At 36.0% G+C, this 22103-nt stretch overlaps 1 protein-coding gene across 1 annotated transcript in view; it reads right to left on the bottom strand.

Annotated features, from left to right (window-relative positions):
• Positions 1 to 22103, bottom strand: part of CNTN1 (contactin 1) — a 378978-nt gene that overhangs the window by 48198 nt on the left and 308677 nt on the right. The window contains exons 17-20 of the mRNA XM_027093461.1: positions 19297 to 19367; positions 16658 to 16892; positions 14079 to 14182; positions 6522 to 6708 (exon numbers count right to left, since the gene is read on the bottom strand). Coding sequence (XP_026949262.1) covers positions 6522 to 6708; positions 14079 to 14182; positions 16658 to 16892; positions 19297 to 19367 — 597 coding nt within the window. The remainder of the gene's footprint in view (positions 1 to 6521; positions 6709 to 14078; positions 14183 to 16657; positions 16893 to 19296; positions 19368 to 22103) is intronic.

Genomic DNA, 22103 nt, shown 5'->3' on the forward strand with positions numbered 1-22103 from the left:
CCACTTATTGAAGAGACTGTCTTTTCCCCTTTGTATACTCTTTTTTTTTTTTTTTTTTTGTGGTACGTGGACCTCTCACTGTTGTGGCCTCTCCCGTTGTGGAGCACAGGCTCCGGACACGCAGGCTCAGCAGCCATGGCTCATGGGACAAGCCACGCTGTGGCATGTGGGATCTTCCCAGACTGGGGCACGAACCTGTGTCCCCTGCATCGGCAGGTGGACTCTCAACCACTGCGCCACCAGGGAAGCGCCTCCTCTTTGTATACTTTTGTTTCCTTTATCATATATTAATTGACTATAAGAACATGAGTTTATTTCTGGGCTCTCTATTCTGTTCTATTGACCTATGTGTCTGTATTGTGCCACTACCATACTGTTTTGATTACTGTAGCTTTGTAGTATAGTCTGAAGTCAGCAAGCATGATACCTCCAGCTCTGGTTCTTCATTCTCAAAATTATTTTGGTCACTCAGGGTATTTGTGGTTCCATAAAATTTTAGAATTATTTCTTCTAGTTGTGTGAAAATGTCATGGGTATTTTGATACGAATTGCATTAAATCTTCTCTATTGATTTGTTTTGGTCTGAATTTTATTTATTTCCTCTCTTATCTTTATTATTTCCTTCTTTCTGTTGATTTTAGGCTCTGTTTCCTCTTCTTTTTCTAATTCCTTTAGATGGTAGTTTAAGTTGTTTGTTCAGATAGTTCTCCTTTCTTCAGGTAGGCCTGTATGGCTACGAACTTCCCTCTTAGAACTACTTTTGCTGTGTCCCATAGATTTTGAAAAGCTGTGTTTTTATTTTCATTTGTCTCTAGGTATATTCTGATTTTCTCTTTGATTTCCTTCATTGACCCATTGGTTTTTCAGCAGTATGCTTTTTAGATCCTTAGGTTTATGTTTTTCCCATTTTTCTTCCTGTAATTGTTTTCTAGTTTCATACCATTTTCACTATAAAAGATGATTGATATAATTTTTATACTCTTAAGTTTTTTGAGATTTGTTTTTTGGCCTAGCATGTGATCTACTCTGGGAAGCATGCCATTTGAACTTGAAAGAAATGTGTACTCTGCTGTTTTTGGGTGGAATGTTCTATAGATATCTATTAAGTGCAACTGGTCTAATGTGTCATTTAAGGCCACTGTTTCTTTTTTTTTTAATCTTTTTTTTAAACATTGTTATTGGAGTTTAATTGCTTTACAATGTTGTATTAGTTTCTGCTGTATAACAAAGTGAATAAGCTATATATATACACATATATCCCCATATCCACTCCCTCTTGTGTCTCCCTCCCACCCTCCCTTCTCCACCCCTCTAGGTGGTCACAAAGCACCGAGCTGATCTCCCTGTGCTATGCAGCTGCTTCCCATTAGCTATCTATTTTACATTTGGTAGTGTATATATGTCAATGCCACTCTCGCACTTCATCCCAGCTTATGCTTGCCCCTCCCTGTGTCCTCAAGTCCATTCTCTATGTCTGAGTCCTTATTCCTGTCCTTCCCCTAGGTTCTTCAGAATCATTTTTTTTTTTTTTTTGGATTCCATATATATGTGTTAGCATACGGTATTTGTTTATCTCTTTCTTTTTTTTTTTTTTTTTTTGCGGTATGCGGGCCTCTCACTTCTGTGGCCTCTCCTGCTGCGGAGCACAGGCTCCGGACATGCAGGCTCAGCACCCACGGCTCACGGGCCCAGCCGCTCCACGGCGTGTGGGATCTTCCCAGACCAGGTCACGAACCTGTGTCCCCTGCATCGGCAGGCGGATTCTCAACCACTGCGCCACCAGGGAAGCCCTGTTTTTCTCTTTCTGACTTACTTCACTCTGTATGACAGGCTCTAGGTCCATCCACCTCACTACAAATAACTCAATTCCGTTTCTTTTTATGGCTGAGTAATATTCCATTGTATATATGTGCCACATCTTCTTTATCCATTCATCTGTTGATGGACACTTAGGTTGCTTCCATGTTCTGGCTATTGTAAATAGTGCTGCAATGAACACTGGGGTTCATGTGTCTTTTTGAATTATGGTTTTCTCAGGGTATATGCCCAATACTGGGATTTCTGGGTCATATGGTAGCTCTATTTTTAGTTTTTTAAGGAACCTCCATACTCTTCTTCATAGTGGCTGTATCAATTTACATTCCCACCAACAGTGCAAGAAGGTTCCCTTTTCTCCACACCCTCTCCAGCATTTATTGTTTGTGGATTTTTTTGATGATGAAGGCCACTGTTTCTTTATTGATAATCTGTCTGGATAATCTACCCATTGATGTAAGTGGGATGTTAAAGTTCCCTACTGTTATTGTATTAGTGTCAATTTCTCCCTTTATGTCTGTTAATATTTGATTTATATGTTTAGGTGCATACATGATAACAAATGTTATACCCTTTTCTTGTATCACTTCCTTTACCATTTCATTATATTATGCACTTCTCTATCTTTGTTATAGACTGTATCTGTTATGAGTATTGCTACCTCAGCTTTCTTTTAGTTTCCATTTGCATGAATCTCTTTCCATCTCCTCACTTTCAGTCTCTGTGTGTCTTTAGCTCTGAAGTGAGTCTCTTGTAAGTAACAGATAGATGGGACTTTTTCCCTATTTAATCAACCACTCTGTGTCTTTTAATTGGAGCATTTAGTGTATTGACATTTGAAGTGATTATTGATAGATATATACGTATTGCCATCCTGTTACTTGTTTTCTGGTTGTTTTGTAGTTGTCTTTTAGTTTCTTCCCTTGTGGTTTGATTTTCTTTATTGGTGTGCTCGTGTTCCTTTCTCTCCAGTTTTTGTGTATCTATAATTGTGGGGTTTGACTTGTAGTTACCATGGAGTCCATATATGTTGACCTACAACTATAACTACTTGTTTTAAACTGATAATCATTTAAATTCAAACACATTCTAAAAGATCTACTTTTTAAACTCCCCTCCACACATTTTCTGTTTTGATGTCATATTTTGCTTCTTCATGTTTATCCTTTAAAAGTCTATTGTGGTTATAGTTGATTTTACAATTTTTGTTTTTTAATCTTCATAGTTGCTTATTTAAGTGGTGATCCACAGCCTTTACTATATATTGGCTCTTACTAGTAGGGTTTTTTCTTTCATATCAACTCTTACTACTTGTTGTAGCCTTTTCTTTTCCACTTAGAGAAGACCCTCTAAAATTTTTTTGCAAGGTTGGCTTTGTATTGATAAACTCTTTTAGTTTTTGCTTCTCCTATCTCTCCTTCAATTCTGAATGATAACCTTGCTGAGTAGAGTACCCTAGTTCGTAGGTTTTTCCCTTTCAGCACTTTAAATATATTATGCCACTCCCTTCTGGCCCGCAAAGCTTCTGTAGAAATATCAGCTAATAGCCTTATGGGGGTTCCCTTGTAAGTGATTCTTTGTTTTTCTCTTGCTGCCTTTAGAATTCTCTCCTTATCTTTAACTTTTGCCATTTCTTTATGATACATCTTGGGTCTCTTTGGGTTCATCTTGTTTGGGATCCTCTGTGCTTCCTGTATCTGGATATCTGTTTCCTTCTTCAGGTTTGGGAAGTTTTCAGCCATCATTTCATCAAATACACTTTTGACCCCCTTCTCTCTTCTTCTTCTGGGACCCGCATAATAAAAATGTTAGTATGGGGGCTTCCCTGGTGGCGCAGTGGTTAAGAATCTGCCTGCCAATGCAGGGGACACGGGTTTGAGCCCTGGTCTGGGAAGATCCCACATGCCGCGGAGCAACTAGGCCTGTGAGCCACAACTACTGAGCCTGCACGTCTGAAGCTTGTGCTCTGCAACAATAGAGACCGCAACAGTGAGAGGCCCGTGCACCGAGACGAAGAGCGGCCCCTGCTTGCTGCAACTAGAGAAAGCCCTCTCACAGAAACAAAGACCCAACACAGCCAAAAATAAATAAATAAATTTTAAAAAATGTTAGTATGCTTGATATTGTCACAGAGGTCCCTTAAACTGTTCTCAATTTTTTAAAATATGTTTTTCTTTTGCTGTTCTGATTGGATTATTTCCATTATTCTATCGTCCAGATTGCTTATGTGTTCTTCTGTATCATGTAGTCAGCTGCTAATTCCATCTAGTGTTTTTCATTTCAGTTATTGCATTCTTCAGTTGTGACTTGTTCTTTTTAACATTTTCTAATTCCTAGTTAAGATCTTCACTGTCTTCATCTATTCTTTTCCCAAGTTCAGTTAGCATTCTTATTACTAATGCTTTAAACTCTTTATCTCTGCTTCATTAGTTGTTTTTTTACAGAGGTTCTTTTCTTTCTCTTTTGTTTGAAACTAATTTCTCTGTCTTTATATTTAACTTTCTCAGTTTCTTTGAAATTAGGTGAAACATTTAACTATTTAGTTCTTGAAGGAGTGTTCTTGTGTTGTAGTGCCCCTATCAATCTCTGTGTGTCCAGTGGCTTTGGTGGGAAAACTGGATCTGAAGCGAGCATGGGTCACATCTCCTTTTACAGTGTGCTGGTAACTATCATTCTGCTGGAATGTGGGGCTGGAGACAGAAGGACTAGATCCAGAGCCAGGTGTGTACTGGAGCTTCTCCTATGCTCAGTGGCCATCACCATCTTACTGGGGGCAGTTCTGAGTCCCAAGGTGCTGGAGCAGAAGCCCTGAGGTTCAGGTCTAAGCTGGTTCCATTCCCTCTAAATGTGTCTTCTCCCTCCCCACAGCAACAGAATCATTGCCTCAGAGGGGAGCAGTGCTAGAGCAAGGGGGCCAGAGTGGGTGCCCAGTGCAGGCCAGAGCATGTGATAAGACAGTCCTGGCAAGCCAGTCAGAGCTTGAGACAGCTCCCAATTTGGAGCCTCTGTGAGCACAAGTAATGGCTGCCCTTGCCCCATTCAGATGCAGTGCTGTTTCTTTTCCAGTTCCTTCCCCCACAACTGCACACTCTCCTTGGCAATGTAGCCTTTGTCCTATCTGGGAACTTTTCTAAAGAAGGCAACTGGTGCAGATTGGGACACATGCTGGGAAAGCCCAAGGAAAGCCATCAGAGGATTTTCAATCTGATTTCTCTCTCTTGTTACCAGGAGTAAGCAACTGTGTGTGCACACTCTTCGTGATTGGAGTCTTGTTTTCTACAGCCCTCTTGTAAGTCCCACTGGTGGTTTAATCTGCTATGGAGACTCATCTTCCTGGTGTTGGACTCCAGGGTTGGGGTGTCTGATATGTGGCTCAAAGCCCTCACTCCCCAGGAGATCTCTGACTCTGTGATATCCCCCTCCTCTTTTATGTCCTGTACTAGGGTCATGAGTTCCAACCTGATTACTTCTTCTCCCCTCCTACTTGACTCCATGTGGATATTACTTTACAGCCTTGGTCATAGAAGAGTATTTCTGCCAATCTTCAGTTTGTTTTCAGTGAGAATTGCTCCATGTCTAGATGTATTTTTAATGTGTTCATGGGAGGAGGTGAGCTCAGGTCCTCTACTCTGCCATCTTCGTCTCCTCCTCCCATATCATCTGTTTATTCACTTTATTGTTCTGTCATCTGATGTTATACTTATTTATTTGTCATATTTCTCTCCCTCTCTCTCTCTTCCTCTCTTTCCATTAGTTTGTTAAAGCCTGTGAGAAGAGGATCTGGGTCTTGCTTCATCCTTTCTGTATTGTCAACACTTAGACCTGTTCTGGGCATGTAGCATATTTTTGATGAATGAATAAATTGAAAAAATAACAAAGGAATGAATGCTCTTTTTACAAATTAAAAAGCTGAGGTTTAAAGATTTGATGTAATATGTCTACTGTCACACATTGAGTAAGTGATAGAGACAGATTTGAAACCCCTGTCTGATACCAAAGCCTGGATCTTACCACCATGTTCTATTATTTCATTAGAACTTTCTTTTCCCCCAAGTGAATTTCATAAATTTTCAAACTCTAATGGTAATCATGTCTTCAAATTCTTGTGAAGTTTCCCTGAATTCTGAATATAAGTTCTCCTCCTCCATCTGTTCAACTTGGGTTCAAAAAAGAGCTATCATAGTGAAGTCAGGGAGATGGGTATGACAAAAAATGTGAGCAGGGCAGGTGGTCTTGTTATATTAACAATGAGAACATACAGTAATAAGAGAGTTAACATAATGCTACAACATTTAACTTGTATTTGCATTGTGCAGTGACGAAGGTTTTTAAATCAAAGCATAGAAAAATTATAGAATTTTCATTTTCTCATGTTGTTGATGCATTCCTATAAAACCAAGTTTAAAACAATAACAAATTAATTGTCTAATGATACAAAATTTTGTGGGCAGTCTTTACAAAGGGAGGTTCTGTAATGGAACATTAAATGTGTGAAGGTATTCTCCACATTTTTTCATCATCTACAATAACTATCAATGCTTTTGTTTGTTTTTGTTTTTTTAAATCTTGTGTGATTTTAAAGGTTAAAATTGAAAACCAAAAGTGCTCAGACTGCTAGGTAGTAATTTTCTCTCAAATATACCTGCATCATCACTGAATCAATTGGGAGTTTTTGACAAGTATAAAATGCAAATATTGAGACTCACGTGCTTTCTTGGTGAAGGTCTCAATCATATCACTGGGAGGTCCACACCCTGCACTATTGCAGGCCCTGACTTCCATAAAGTACTGGGTGTCAGGCAGAAGGTTCTCCAGCCTGGCAGAGTATTCTTGGCTAGTGACTTGCACTCTGTGTGCAGCTGCTTCTTTATCATGGACAGCCCAGTACCGAATCTGCAAACATAAAAGTTGAGTAATATTTTTTCATGATTCAGACACTTCAGTTGCAAAAAATTCTTTTCAAGTTGTTCTGACACTTGATGTTGGCTGAGCATCATATTCTCAAATGTTACTTAATGTTACTTACATTTCTATCAGTCTTAGAAAATGGCAAGGCACACAATGCATATCTGATTAGAAGTGTCAAAAGCAAATTAAAGGCTCACCTCATTGCCTGAAATAGTCACACACAGATGAAAAAAGAGAAAAACCCAAAAAAATGTGCATAAGATTTGCTCTCAAACTATAAAACTGGTTTCTGTTTGGAAGTATTTGCCACAATAATTTATATAATTTATTTCCAGCTTTATTTGTGTTTACATGATTGCAAATTTGTTAAGAGCCATTGATAAACAAAAATAGTCATGAGGCCTAAAACATGCTAGCTTAATTACTTTCTGCCAGCTTATTTCAGAAGTATGTATATAAAATTATTTCCTTTGAACTTATATAGAGGCCAGATATCAAAGAAATATTATACCTAATAACTTGATTAGTTGTAGAAGTTATCTTTAAAAGAAGGTTTAAAAAATTTCATTCATGGGGCTTCCCTGGTGGTGCAGTGGTTGAGAGTCCGCCTGCCGATGCAGGGGACACGGGTTCGTGCCCTGGTCCGGGAAGATCCCACATGCCACGGAGCGGCTGGGCCCGTGAGCCACGGCTGCTGGGCCTGCGTGTCCGGAGCCTTGCTCCACAACGGGAGAGGCCACAGCAGTGAGAGGCCCGCGTACCGCAAAAAAAAAAAAAAAAAAATTTCATTCATGTTGTGATTAGAAATGATTACTTTTACCAACTAGCATATCAATGACAGCCTTCCTTGTCTCTTAAAGTTTAAGTAAAAGCTATGAATTATAATATTCATTCTTCCAATAAGGCTGTTTTATTGGTTAAAAATCTATAATTACATCTCAGTTATAAATAAAAAGGAGAGGATTGTTTATAAGTATACTGCAATTTTATATTTTAGATGCCCTGTCTATAAAACAATGGGATTTTAATTTCACAATTAACCAACATACTAGAAGATAATATCTAATATTTATATAATCCTGAAATGTTTATTTACATAAACACATAAAAAACCATTATAAAGTGGAACTGGATGGCTCAAATTCCCTTAGTAACAAAGTGAGGTTTACATGAAGAATGAGCACATTTCAGAACAAAGGCTAGTTACTACTTGCTTATTGGTTTCCTTTGTGATATTTTTATTTTGTATACTAGGGCTCATTTTTTCTGATGCCAATAATATATTTCCTAATAGTTTTGATGGAATCTCTTTGGCTTTTCTGTCCTCTGACCAGAAGGATGGCTTCAGAACCGAGGAAGTGGAATATTACAAGCGGCTCCAAAGGCAGATCTCAGTTGGCAGAGAAGAGACTTTATGAGGATGGGACCCTCCTTGTGAAGGCATGAGTTTCCTGGTGTTGGAAGCATCCAGGCAGTTCCTACATTCATCTGAGAAGGAGGAAGATGGCCTATATTTTAGTGGAAATTTGAACTGTGTGACATGTAAGGCCTCTTCCACTGCTTGACTGAAGAGAAATAAAATGAACATTTATATCCTAGTGAAATGCCAGGTACTAAAGTAGGATCATCCATGTGCATTATTTTCTCAACAAACCAATAATGGTAGTATTTAGCCTGTTTTATAGCAATCAAAACTGACGTCCCCGAGGTTCAGACATTTTTATGTGGATACTTGTTGACTGAGAGCACATTTTAAAATTTTATTCATTCATTATAACAACTTTTCTATCCCGTTTAAAGAGGAGAAGATTTCTAACTAGACCATTTCTAAAAGACACTAAGTATTAAAATGAGGACTTAAAGTGACAAACTTTTTTGACAGTTTACCCATAATTCCATGAGGCATTTTGGCAATAAAAAAGGAAAGAACAAAATTTTCTTTAATTTACTCTTTGCATCTATATCTTAAATGGTCAATTATTATATTCATCTGATTTTGGCAGGGATCTATATTACACAGTCTCCACTGAAATTCACAATAAATTTAAGCAGTGCCTTAGTTATGCCCTGGTAACTAGAGAACAGAGAGAGTTATTGACTGTATCAAATAATCTCTGACTTTCTTATTTTAGAATATGAGATTTTTTTACAGACACTTTTACAGTATTTTAAACCTCTACTAATGAAAGCATCTGATACAAAATTATTTTGGTTGAATAATCTGTCTCTCCTTAATTTAAAGCATACCTTTAGATTTAACTTGCAATGTTTTCAAAGAATTCTAAAATAAATAGTGGATATATGTAAAATGTAGCATTATTATTATTTTTCATCTGAACTAGGCACTGGCCATGCACTTAGAAATAATTTCCAAATAGATAATTTGGACCACTGTGTTTGATCCCTGCAGTAAGTGGCCCATTGTGGTGAAGAACCAATATTAATCTGTGAGAAAATTGTTTGGAGTGAAGGGTTGAACCTGTAGTCATGCAGCAGAACAAATGCACTCCTTTTGATTAATCACTAGGGAGACCAAAAGGCAGCCTGGATGAACTAGTGGAAAAAAATAAATAAATGAAGCAGGTCCTGCTTTATGGACAGCAGACCATAAATTCATTTTCACATGCTAGAGCAACATATAGTGTATTTATTTCTATTTAACACTGTGGCATTATATAAATTTAACTCTTTATTTACATGTTCCTAAAATCTCCACAACACCCCATGTCTAGTGTTAGCTTAGTGCTTATTAAACAATTATGGAATTACCCCATTACTGGTCTCTACTATTGCTAGGTTATAAACTCCTTGAGGACAGGTATTCATTATTTCGAATGCTGTGTACATAGGACTGCATTTGATGTATGGCACTCATTCATTCATTGAACAAATATTTTCTGGGTATCTACTTTGTACCAGCTATGTGCTAGATGCTAGGAATATAGTAGTGAACCAAGCAAACATGTTATTTTCCTCCATAGATCTTATAAATAAAGTGAGAAATCAAAATGTTTAAGTTCACATAAAATTACTAATATATTTGATAGGATGATCTAAGTGTATAATCTTGTCCCAAGAAAATTCACTCTTTATAACAGTATTGGGAAGCTGAAAAGAAAAGCCTCAGAAAAAGGGCTAAATCATATAACAAAGAATAATTATAATTTCCATACATTTATGAACTACAATAACACCACTTTTGTACAAAGATAATAGTTATATCCCTTCCGAGGAAAATTTAAGAAATTTGTAGGAAAAACAGCTCTTTAATCTCATTTTCTCCAAAGAGGCTTAGAATAAAACCTGGATGTTACAATTGTGGAAGTATTTAAAGATATTTAGTACTTTTGAAAATTAGGCTTGCTCCATTTTATTATTTTCCACTTCAGTAAAATTTGTATCAGATTTCCAAACTTCCTTCTTCAAATTCTGAATTTTCTGAAAAAAATACCTTCTGAGAGCTGAATATTCTTTTGTTATGGATTTAATACAGTTTTTAGGAAAAAAATCTAAATACGGTTATTTAAGTGAAAAATATCTAAAAAAGATATTATATAATAACTTTATATTATCCAGATCCCAGACTAATTCAAGTATTAGTACATTCTATGGGTTAGGAATAGTAATAATATATATCACTCAAAATCTGTATTCTCACACTTCTTGGAACCTATTCAAAGTTCTTTTTTATTCTAGCCATTGGTGCAGGAACCAAACAATTCTATGTAGGCTTCAACCAGCTTCCCATAAGTACTACCAGTTAGCAGTTTTCTTCTGCTATTACTGCTAACTTCTCACTCCCTGTCTTGGGTCATCCTTGATGCTGCAGTGTGAACCTTGTCCTGCAATCAAAGCAGGGAGGGGAGGTGATGCCCCTGGGGCCACTCTTAACCAATGGGGAATAGCAGTGGATGAACGCTTCCCCTTTCATTCTATGTGGGGTAATTCTCAACCACATTTATGAAGCTCCTTAAAGATCACAAGGGATGGAGTACCAGTGCCCACAGTGGTTGCCAACAAGAAAAAGCATTTTTCTAACCCTCTCCTTTTCATTCTGCTTTTTCCTCATATCTGCTCCCTGGGATCATATTTAAAACAAACAACAATAACAACAAAAACACTAACTTCTTCTATACCTGTGTGTCAGACTTTGCTTTGGGGAGATCCAGATGAAGATAGATGCCTTCTCCAAAATAATAAAATACAGCACTTCCTAAATATGAGCTTATGCTCACCATAATAATTGAACTTTTAAAGACATCTGTGTAAACTACTCAGGATGGTTAATCTTTTAAGATAGTTGTGAAATCAATCATCAGCATTAATCTCCAATTCAGCTGCTAAGAGGTTTTGTATTTATTATTCCTGATAGAATATTTTACTTGTTTTCATTAAGTGAATTCTTTACCTGCTGGGTGAGTAAACTAAGTCTTTTGTGGATTCCTGGGCAGGAGCCCAAATTTCTAATAAGCCTTTGATAAGAAATACTTCTTGCATTCTTCTAGTTCACCTACACTGCAGGAAATTAAGATTAAAAGTGGGGAGCTCTTTAACTAGGCCGGGGGCGGGGAAAGAATAAAACTTAAACTTTCTACAAGATACACTTTAAAACCACAAGGGATTTTTTTAAATCCAATTGCCAACAGTTCTCACTTGAAATGTCAGGAAATTAACCTTGAGATGGGGTCAATCACACAGGACTTGGGCTTTTCCAACTTTTAATTTATCTTATTTTATTAATGTCCTGCTTTTTTTCTCTGTTTCTTTATAACTTAGACCCATAGTACATTTTCATGGGAAGTGCAGTAGGATATTAGTTTTCTTGATTGTCTATCTTGTTAAACCACTGGCTTCTTCCTTCACATCTAAAAATAGTAACAATAACCGCATTATAGTGAGTCAAGCTTTTCCCCCATAAAGGGGCATTTTCTTACAGGAGAATAAATGTTACAGATTTTCTCTTTTAAGCCTTCATGCTTGTCTCTTTGATATTTAAAGCTCTGTATGAAAGACTTAAAGACTTTTTAAAGAAAGAATAAATGGAAACAATAATTCTATGATTTATTTCCAACATTTTTTTTTTTTTTTTTTGTGGTACGTGGCCTCTCACTGTTGTGGCCTCTCCCGTTGCGGAGCACAGGCTCCGGACACACAGGCTCAGCGACCAGGGCTCACAGGCCCAGCCGCTCCGCGGCATGTGGGATCCTCCCGGACCGGGGCATGAACCCGTGTCCCCCACATCGGCAGGCGGACTCTCAACCACTGTGCCACCAGGGAAGCCCTTCCAACATTTTTAATTAACCATCCTCTGGAGAGGCAAGACCTAGGTTCAAGTCAGTTTATACCAATTATTACTCAGATAAATGTTTTTAACTTCAAGTTCTTCACCTTTAAAATGGAGAAAATAATAGTGTTTATCTCCTGGGATTGTGTGGATTCAATACGATGAGCTTAATTAAATGTTTGACATCATAGGGCTCAACAAATATTATCATTCTTATCATTATTAACATTATCATCATTGTCATCATCATCATCGTCATCATTGTCTTCAAATGTCCAGTGATATAAAACAGGGAAAAGCGTTAAACACAGGTTATTTCATTTATTCCACACAACAGGATATGAGGCATTGATTACTCTCAGCTTAAAACGTGAGGAAACTAGGGCCCAGAAAGTTTAAATAAATTTTCCACAAAGTTTCTAAGAGACAGAGCTGAGAGATAACCCCACGTCTGTTCAGCAGCAGAGCTCATAATTTTCTAGTATGGAGTTGTGAAACGTCAGAAATCTGTGAAACTAAACTTCTCCACGGCATACGGTTTTTGATCATTTGAGAAAATCTTAGCTGTTAAGATTATTTTTTGCTATTTAATTGAGAATCCTCTACTTAGCTTACTCTGCATCAAGAGTGTATATTCTGATTATTGTCTAAATTCACTGGTGCCAGTGCATTGTTTCACATCTCATATTTCCATTTTACTCTGCATGTCAGAAGTTATAAAATAGTCAACATATAATTCTCAGACAAAGAAAATATCTATTTCTGTGGCATGTTTTTAGCAAAGTAATAATACATCTTTAGCACTTTGAGTTAATGCATGGGTTATATATTAAATAATCATTTTTTTCTCTTTTTTGTTGCTTACAAATGAATAATATTAAAAAAAGAAGAAACCCTAAGTCCAAAATATGGCTTGAAAGCTCTAAATATTGATGTGTTCTCCCAAGATACCTCAGACTTATTTATTACAGGGCTTTCTAACATCTAGTGAATTTCTCTCTCTTTTCCATTTCCATTTCTTTTCTACCAGATGCAAATGTAAGTTTAATAAGTTATGAATAGTGGAACTTCACAGTCCACTCCTATAATTCCACTCTCCTGGTGACAACTTCAGCTGATCACTTGCAAAGATGATCTGAAAACACTTTAACATCTACCCAAATCATAACCTATGATACCAAGAAAAAAAGCTTCCTGTTAGCTTGTGGGTTTAAAACTTAAAACCTGGGGCTGCTTTTGTGGTTCTATCTCAGAAACAGGGTCTTGAGAAAGCCAGGTTGCAGCATTTTATTTAAGTATATTAGTGCTAACTAAGGCCAGTTGTTGAATCTCTTTGGCATCCATTTTCTCATCTGCAAAGGTAGGACGATGTCAGTTCCTCTTAATTTTCACTCTTTGTGCTTAAAAATATGAGACGACTTCACTTTTCCTACAAAATCAAGTCTAAATTTCATATTAAAGATCCCAGCAGAACTAGCTTCAATTCCCCAGGTCTTATTTCTGTTGACTAAGACAAGTCCTCCCCTATCCTGGATAAATCCTACTACACTTTTAAGACTTATTTTGAAGGAAGTTTCCTTTGAGACATTTTGAATGTTGTCAATTTTCTGCCTTCATAGATAACATAATGGGATACATATTTAGTATATTTAGAAGTGTTTCCTTTGGAGGGCTTTTTGGAAGTGGAACTAATGAGTCAAATAGGGTAAAAAAAATTAAATTACCAAACTACCAAAATGATTTCCCAAAAACTTGAGATTTACCAGCATTTTATGAGAATGTTTGTTTCAAAAGATTGTGCTTAAGCCCAAGTGTTATTACCTTAGTTTTTATTTTGGCCAATTGTTTACCTACACACAGGGCTCTACATCTCTTATAGATAAGTCAGTTTGGAACCCCTGCTTTACTCATAAGTTAGTTAATAAATATCCAACATACTAAACACAGAGAATATAGTGTTAGTTGTCACATAAATCAGAAGGACACAGAACGTTGAGAGATGCAACATATTTGAAAAGGTATGCTGATAATTATGAGCAAGTGTATTTAGTTTGGTAAAAATTGAACTCACCTGATAGCTTTCCACTATTTTTTCTACAACATGCTCCCAATGAACAGATATCTCAGAAGATGATAAGACTTTTACGCCTACTGCTGTTGGGGCTTCACTGGGAGCTGAAATTTGATGAGAACATTACATTCTTACGTAAGATGCTTATTTCGTGGTCATCAGTAATACATGCACACACACATATTCATATACATGAATGTTAATACAGACAGATACATATACATACACATATATACACACACTTATACAAAATATGGAAATCCATAAGGATTTCTCTGATATCTGTGAGCAAGAACCATACTAATATTTTTGTATTTCTTTTTTTTTTTTTTTAACATCTTTATTGGGGTATAATTGCTTTACAATGGTGTGTCAGTTTCTGCTCTACAACAAAGTGAATCAGCTACACACACACATACGTCCCCATATCTCTTCCCTCTTGCGTTTGTATTTCTTTTAACTAACCTGTTTATGAAAGCCTGTGGATGCAAATTAAAATTTATTATGTTTAGCTTATCAACTCTATATTGTCAAAGATAGGAAATTTGGTATTTATTATAGAAAATTAGTCATTACAATTAATTTTCAACTCTCTCACACTTCCTATTTAATATGAGCTAAAGATATACAGCTTTGTATACAGCTATATATATAGAGATATACAGCTTTATACAGCCTCTTTTTCTTTTATGTTTAAGCTCAGATCTTTTTTTTTTTTTTAAGATCCTTTGAAACAAGTTGTGACATCCACCACTTCTTGTGCTCAGGAAAGCCTTTATAAGTCTAATTGTCCAACTGGGCATCTAGTCAAATATGTATCAAAAGGCTCTGTTCAGTGAAAAAAAAAAGTAATTTACATCCCTTACAAAAATTACACAAAGTAACTAAGGAACTCTTAAGCAGGAGTGATCAGTTTTTATTGTCTTTTATTAACAAGGCATAATCCTCTTTTATGCTAAAATGCCCTGCACATGAACACTGTCGTCTTTCCAAATCAAGGTAAACGTGTGGCACTGTGACTGATTTCTTAGCAGCAGCAGTGAAGATGAACACTTAAACAAATTTTGTCACATGCACGTTTTATGAGACTCATGAAATATTTAGGAAAGAAATGTAATTAAATACAGATGGCCATAACCAAAGAGATGACAAGCATGGCTTTTGCCTGATTACTTTAGCATCGAGTTAAAAAAAAAATCATATTGGGTGAGAAGGTGACTTGTAAAATACTTTACACTGTCATTTTCTCTGTGAGATGTACTTAAGTTTTTCAAACTATTGAGTCAAGTTATCATACTTCTGCCAAATCAGAATGAGTGTAGAAAATGTGGGATTAATTACTCAGGATTAAATAATCCTGAATTGATTATTAACTTAGAAATTTCTACTTGTTATTCTTTCTATGTATTTCATTGAGCTAACTTTAGAAAAGTATGCACGTGTTTATGTGTGTGTGTAAACATATACACATATATATGATTGTCTTTCATGTTTGTATTGAAAGTAAAGATCATGGGATGATTTGAATAGATATTAAATTTTTAACAAATATGAAAGCTAATAACTCTATGACTGAAGAGCATAAATTCTACGGGATAGCTAAATGTTTATTGTGGACTAAAATTAGTGTAAATTGGGTAAATTAATAGATAGTGTTTTTCCTCTAAGAGATCAGAAGAGTACTTCACATAGTTTTAAGTTTTAAAACCCTTCCATTTTTACTTCTCACACATGTGCAAAGGGAAACTTGTCCAAGCACAAATGTGTTAGGTCAGAAGGCAACGAAAATCTCTACTTGCCTTTCTAGCCATTAATTATTTGCATAATGCATGTGAGTACAAAGGTATAATAAGGAAGTCTTACTTTTTTAAATAGGAAAATAAATAATAAAAAAAGTGTAGCAGCTTAAATGGGAAATCATAAATAATCAACGTAATTAAGTTTAATATAAAAATACGTATCATTTAGCAGAGATATATAAAGTCCTCCAGAAGCATGCTCAGTTCAGTTAAAGTTTCTAGAAAAACAAAGAGCCAGTATCTGTATTTATTTTCCCCTGAATAACCTTTCAGATATCTTTTTTTCTTTCCAAGAAAAAAACTTCAACTTGCTTTCTGACTCCTTTTTCATAGAATTATGCCTAAATTCACTTTAATGAAATTCTAGCATGCTACTGTAATGACAAAAGAAGTTACATAAATGATACAATACACAATTTTGAGTTAAAAGGAGAAATTTTATCAAAAAAAAGTGTATGTTAAGATTCCATCAAGTCTGGAGAATTTCTGACTGCAAAATTATAGTCAAGAGTCCAGGAACAGCCGTCTAAGCCAAGGATTTTAGTGGAGATTTCCTAACTACCATAAACATGATCTAAAGAATGAAAGAGATTTTGGCCACGTTCCTGTCATTTAAATAAAGAGACTGACATTTTAATTTGGCTCAAAATTTACTAACTCATTTACAAAATGTGTGGTATCTTAAAAAGATCTTAATAAGTAGGCTCGAAAGACAGCAAACAAAATGCCTACTGGAGAAACAATCCCTCATCAGGTCAGTGGGGTCTTTCTTTCACCTACCATCTTGTGCGGAGTGGATGACGGCTGTGAGGCTGTATGGTCCATCTCCTTTGTTGTTGAAAGCTTTGACTTTGACTTGAAATGCAGTGGAAGGGCGCATGGTCTCATCTTTATGAACGTAGCGGCCAGTATCTGGGTTAGTAACTGTCACTTTTTTCCATTCTTCCCCATCAAATGGCTTAAATGCCACTATGTAACCAAAATTGTTGCCGTAGTGGTATTCTCTTGACAAAGGCTGAATAGAAATTGAAATATTTAATAGGTTTAAGCAATACAGTTAACACGGGGAAAATCCTATGCAAACAATAAATATGCTACACATGGAAGCATGCTTTCTGTAAAAACATTCTTAGTTCATAAGTGAGAGCTGCCTGAAAAGGCCAGGGCACAAATGTGCTCCAACATGTGGTGACTTCATTTACCAAATTCGTTATTTCTGGAACACCCCACGGGGGCTCCCACTCTGGGCTTTTTTACTTTCAGTTCCTTCCTTCTAGGATGCTTTCCTATTTGTCAGAAGGTCCCTCTCTCACTTTCTTGAGGTTAAAAAAACACTTGATGTTTTCCCTGGCCACAGGATCTGCCATTTCAAGACTCTGCAATAATCCATATAGAATCCCCCCACTTTATTTTTTTCTCTTTAATACAACAATAATGATCTACACTACATATTCTACTTATTGTCTGCTTTACTGTCTCTCTCCACTAGTATAACATAAGTTTCATGAGGGCAGGGTTATTGTCAGTTTCATTTACCTAGACTCTAGAACAAAGCCTCAAGTAGTATTTATTCAATGGATAAGTAAATGAATTTCTTTAGAGTTGAAAGGCTATGGTAAGACAGTTAACAATACTCTGGAATATCTGTATTGTAACCAAGCAATAGAAACTGGTCAAAGGAAAAAGAATGCGAAAGGAGGAAGGGATAACATTGCACTGATCTGTAGGAGGCTGGCTATGGGTACCGTCTGACTCCAGGGCTGAAGTAAGAGCTCTGTTTTGCATTATTTTCTCAGAGTTATTATTATATAACAATTGCTCAATAAAGAAGTCTGTGTCAGCCCTAACAATCCATTATTTATAAATACTGACTCAAAGCAAGTTCTACTGAGTATCCATCATTTAGTCTTTTTTAGCCAATAAAGTAAATGTGCCCATTGTATATTGACTTTTTTCACCAGAATATCAAAGTTACAGTGTCTTGAGGAAAAACCTTGAACTAAATACAGCACAGTAGCTTGAATATCCATAGGTTAAACAGGAATGTCTGTAAATGTACAAAGTTCAAAGGGAAAAGAAGTTGTTCTTGGTTGCACAATATAGAAATCCTGAAGCATGACCACAAGGATGTACAAAATATGATTTTACATTATTAATAGAATAGCCTAAGATTCCCACCATAATTTAAATATTTTTTCTTATTGATAGTTCTATACTTAGTTTTTGCAATTTAGTAGACCAGAATTAGCTATGGAGTTTTCAAAAATTAGTGATTCTCAGGCCCTAGTCTCAGAGAATTGATTTCAAATTTTTGAAATAGGAATTCCCAATTCTGAATTTTTTGACAAGCTCCTCATCTTATTGTGACGCACATATCTACACAGTTTAAGAAAATCAAGCCTAAAGAAAGGAGGAAGATGTTAAAATTTTTCCAATATCTTTACTTTTGTGTGATACACTGACACTAGAACTGACAAATCATTTGAGATTTGAATGAAGAAAAGGCAATTTTTTTCTAAACCTTACTTAAAAATGTGATTTAAATGCCAAGTATAAAATATGACTACAGAGCACAGAGTGAAGTCAATTTCTGCTAAATATCCATTTATTACAATTTAACTCATGTAAAGAATAAAACCTGTCATTTTTCCTGTAGTTCTCAGAATCCTTTGGAGCCTTAGTTGTGTTCTTTGACTTTCTGCAGTAATTAAATACTAAAAATATTTAACGGATACATAGAGCTATACAAAACATGTTACCTAGATAAATGCCAGATGCCTAATTCAGGAAAATCTATGTTACCAAAGCCTTTCCCACCCCCAGTATCTCTCTCACTTCAAAAATTCAGCTAAGACGCATTGTTTTCCAGACATCATAGTCTCTGAAAAAAAACTCCCCTTTGGGTCATAAAAATTTAATACAGTGTTTTGGACACCTTAATAACAAGTCATTTGGGGGGACTTCTAAGACTGACCAATGATAGATTACAAATGGTGATGAAAGTAAGTCTCAAGTGAGAAAGCAAGCTCCAATTTTAAAACAGATGCTGATACAAAAGATTTTTTAACTGAATCGTTGGAGTTCTGAAAGTCCAGAGCAAATGTGAATTGCAATTGGGTTACCAGGCCACAGAGAGTACAAAATATCTCTGGAATGAGAGAGTTGAATGTTTGTTTAATCTTTAAACCTACAGATACTTTAGCATCAATAATCTGTTTTGGTATAAGAATTGCACTAAGCCATAGTAAGCCAGGTAAAATCTGGCATGCATTTAAGAAAAAAAAATAATTTTAGTAATTTATTCTTGTTTGGGTTTGGGGCATTGTCTTTTATTTCAATTTATTTCAGGAAGCAAAATGGGTTTGAGATTAAGTGTAGGTAAAGCAGCCTATTAACATATGCAACTTCTTAGCACTTACCGCCCATGTTATGGTCAGTTCTCTGTTGCTTCCACCCCCACCTCCTACATCTGAAGGAGCCACATTAGGTGCTGAAACAAATAAACAAAGCTACAAATGAGAGGCCCTGTAATTATTTTCTTATGTTAGAGTTCTTATTCACTTAGAGACTGTACATGTTTTCTTTCACCAGGAAAGACAAGCTGCACACATGATCCAATGCCGCATAGTTGCTGTAATAATGTTTTACTGCCAAGAAAAGAATTGGTTCAGTGCCACAGGAAATGTACTAGTTTCCTTCAACAAAGTAGTGAAGCAAATTTGCCTTCCCATCTTTTTTTTTCTGTGTCCATTTATTTAATATGGTTTTGAAAGATTAGACGTATTTTATTGGTTAAATATTTCACAGCTCGCTTTGAACTCTATGACCTAACAACTCACTGTTGTGTTAGTTTTATGCCTCAATCTACAAATAACTGTTAAGAAACAGTGCATGTGCATTAACATAGGATTATGCTTCCCTGAGATATTTGGAAACAGAAAACTGATGCTGTTCTTATGCTCTTATTTTCAATGCCTAAATCTCTTCTGGAACCCTGTCCCATCAGTGACTCCGGTTCTCACCTACTTCCATCTTTTTATATTATCCTTCTATTTTTCAGTCTCTACTGTAATGACTATCCTTTTCAGTCTCTCCAGCCTTAAAAATCATCCTGTAATACTGTTTTCCTCTTAATCTCACCCTTTCCTGTCACTGAACTGCAAAGAATGATATATGACTATTTTTATACTTCACTCCATAATCACTTTTTAACAACCCATAATCTGGTTCCACTTCATATTACTGAAATCACTCTCTCAAAAATCACAAAATTTCTTTTAACTACCAAGTGCAATGGCCTCTTTGTTTTTCTCCAAGTTATTCTCTCTCCTTGGAAGTCCTTCAAGGTGGGTGCTATATCTTATCAGATTTGTGTACTCTACCTTATTGTAGCCTTTACCTTATTGGATTTGCATCTAATTGGAGTTGTACAGATAATACTAAAGCATAGTTTGTTCCTGCACTCCAGGCGGTTGGAGACCAGCTACCCAGCTACGCAGGTGAAGACCATGTTTTTACTGAGGACATACATTTTCCCACACAACCGCTGTGGTTCAGTCTGAAATATCATTCCCAGCTCTTTTAACATGTTAAAGAACAGATGACATGTCAGTTCTTCCATGACTCCCCAAATAGTCCTTCCCTAAAGGAAACTGTCACACCTTCTACAGAGTACTCATTTACTGAGTTACAGATCCTAACATGTAATTGTGATTCACAGATAAATACTTCAAAACTTCCTCTATGTTAGCCACATAAATTCTTTGCTGAACTATGCACATTAATTGCACAGAAACAAACAAAATACAGGCTTTTCTTTATATCTATAAAACTATATGGTTTCCTTTCCTGATTAAGAAATTAATGTGAAGCTTGAGACATTATATTTTATTATTCTATTTTATTTTATTATTTTATTATTTATTATTAACTGTCACCACTTGAGTGTTAGAAATTAAATTGAGTGCATGGGGGTGTTAAAAGGTAATTTACTTGTAGCACTTTAGATGAAATACATATTGAAGGCTGGGACATTAAAATACTGCTGGAAACCCTTTAAGCCCCATATCTCATATTCTGAGGTTAAAATTTTACATGCTATACAGAAACAAAGAACATGTCTTATAATCAATGAATAAATCAAATTTTGTGTTTAAGTACAAATATTGTGGTCACAGGCAAATAATTTCAAAAATAACTCTAGAATAATTTAATTTATTATATTGCAATTTGTTGAATCAAATATTGCCTTCATCAGGACAAGTATTATTTGCCAAAGCATTTCACTATAATCTTTTAAATTATAATCAATATTAACCTTTGTTATTTAGAACAGAGCTAAAAATAGAATATGTTTATGTTAGAGTGAATATTTTTCCCATTTCGTCACTTTTAGTTTCAGGTCTAACACATTTCAAATAAGTGATGATTCAAGATTATTTTCCTCCTCAAAGATCATCCATTGAGTTCACGATGCTGAAAATCAGACAGAACAAAAGCACAGAAATAAAGGTAGCTATAACTCTTTTTCCTTTTTTTTTTGCGGTACGTGGGCCTCTCACTGTTGTGGCCTCTCCCGTTGCGGAGCACAGGCTCCGGACTCATAGGCTCAGCAGCCATGGCCCACGGGCCCAGCCGCTCCGCCGCATGTGGGATCTTCCCCGACTGGGGCATGAACCCATGTTTCCTGCATCAGCAGGCGGACTCTCAACCACTGCGCCACCAGGGAAGCCCTAGCTATATCTCTTAATAGAGTGTTTTATATCTTACTTGGAATAATAGAGTGTTTTATATTTTAATTTCCTTCTTTAAGCTTTGAATGTTCATTTGTAGCTTTAGGAGCTAAGGGACATTTTTTCACAAGTGGAATTGGCATATAACCTACATATTTGACATGTATCTGAATACCTAACTACTCTGTATTTGTATTCAGCCCTGCAGAAAACAGGAGGACTTGGCCAAATACTGATTCCTTTCAGGGAAGTAAATCACCCTGAGCACAAGGAAGTTTACTTAACTTTAGGCTCCAGGGCATCTGACAGTGAGCAAAATAGACTTTCTCTTAACAATAAATTATTAAAAAGAATTTAAACAAATACATAGGAAAAATACAAAATTCTTGAATTAACAATGAATAAACAATTTAAAATAGTGAGGCTTTTAAACTTGTCTTTTTGCAATGATTTCAGTCTAATAATGATTCCTTAATGATGTTTATAGGAAGGCT

Source organism: Aethalodelphis obliquidens, unplaced genomic scaffold (genome assembly GCF_003676395.1).
Source record: "Aethalodelphis obliquidens isolate GAN/ISIS:26980383/991018 unplaced genomic scaffold, ASM367639v1 scaffold84, whole genome shotgun sequence".
In the NCBI taxonomy this organism is placed as follows: Eukaryota; Metazoa; Chordata; class Mammalia; order Artiodactyla; family Delphinidae; genus Aethalodelphis; species Aethalodelphis obliquidens.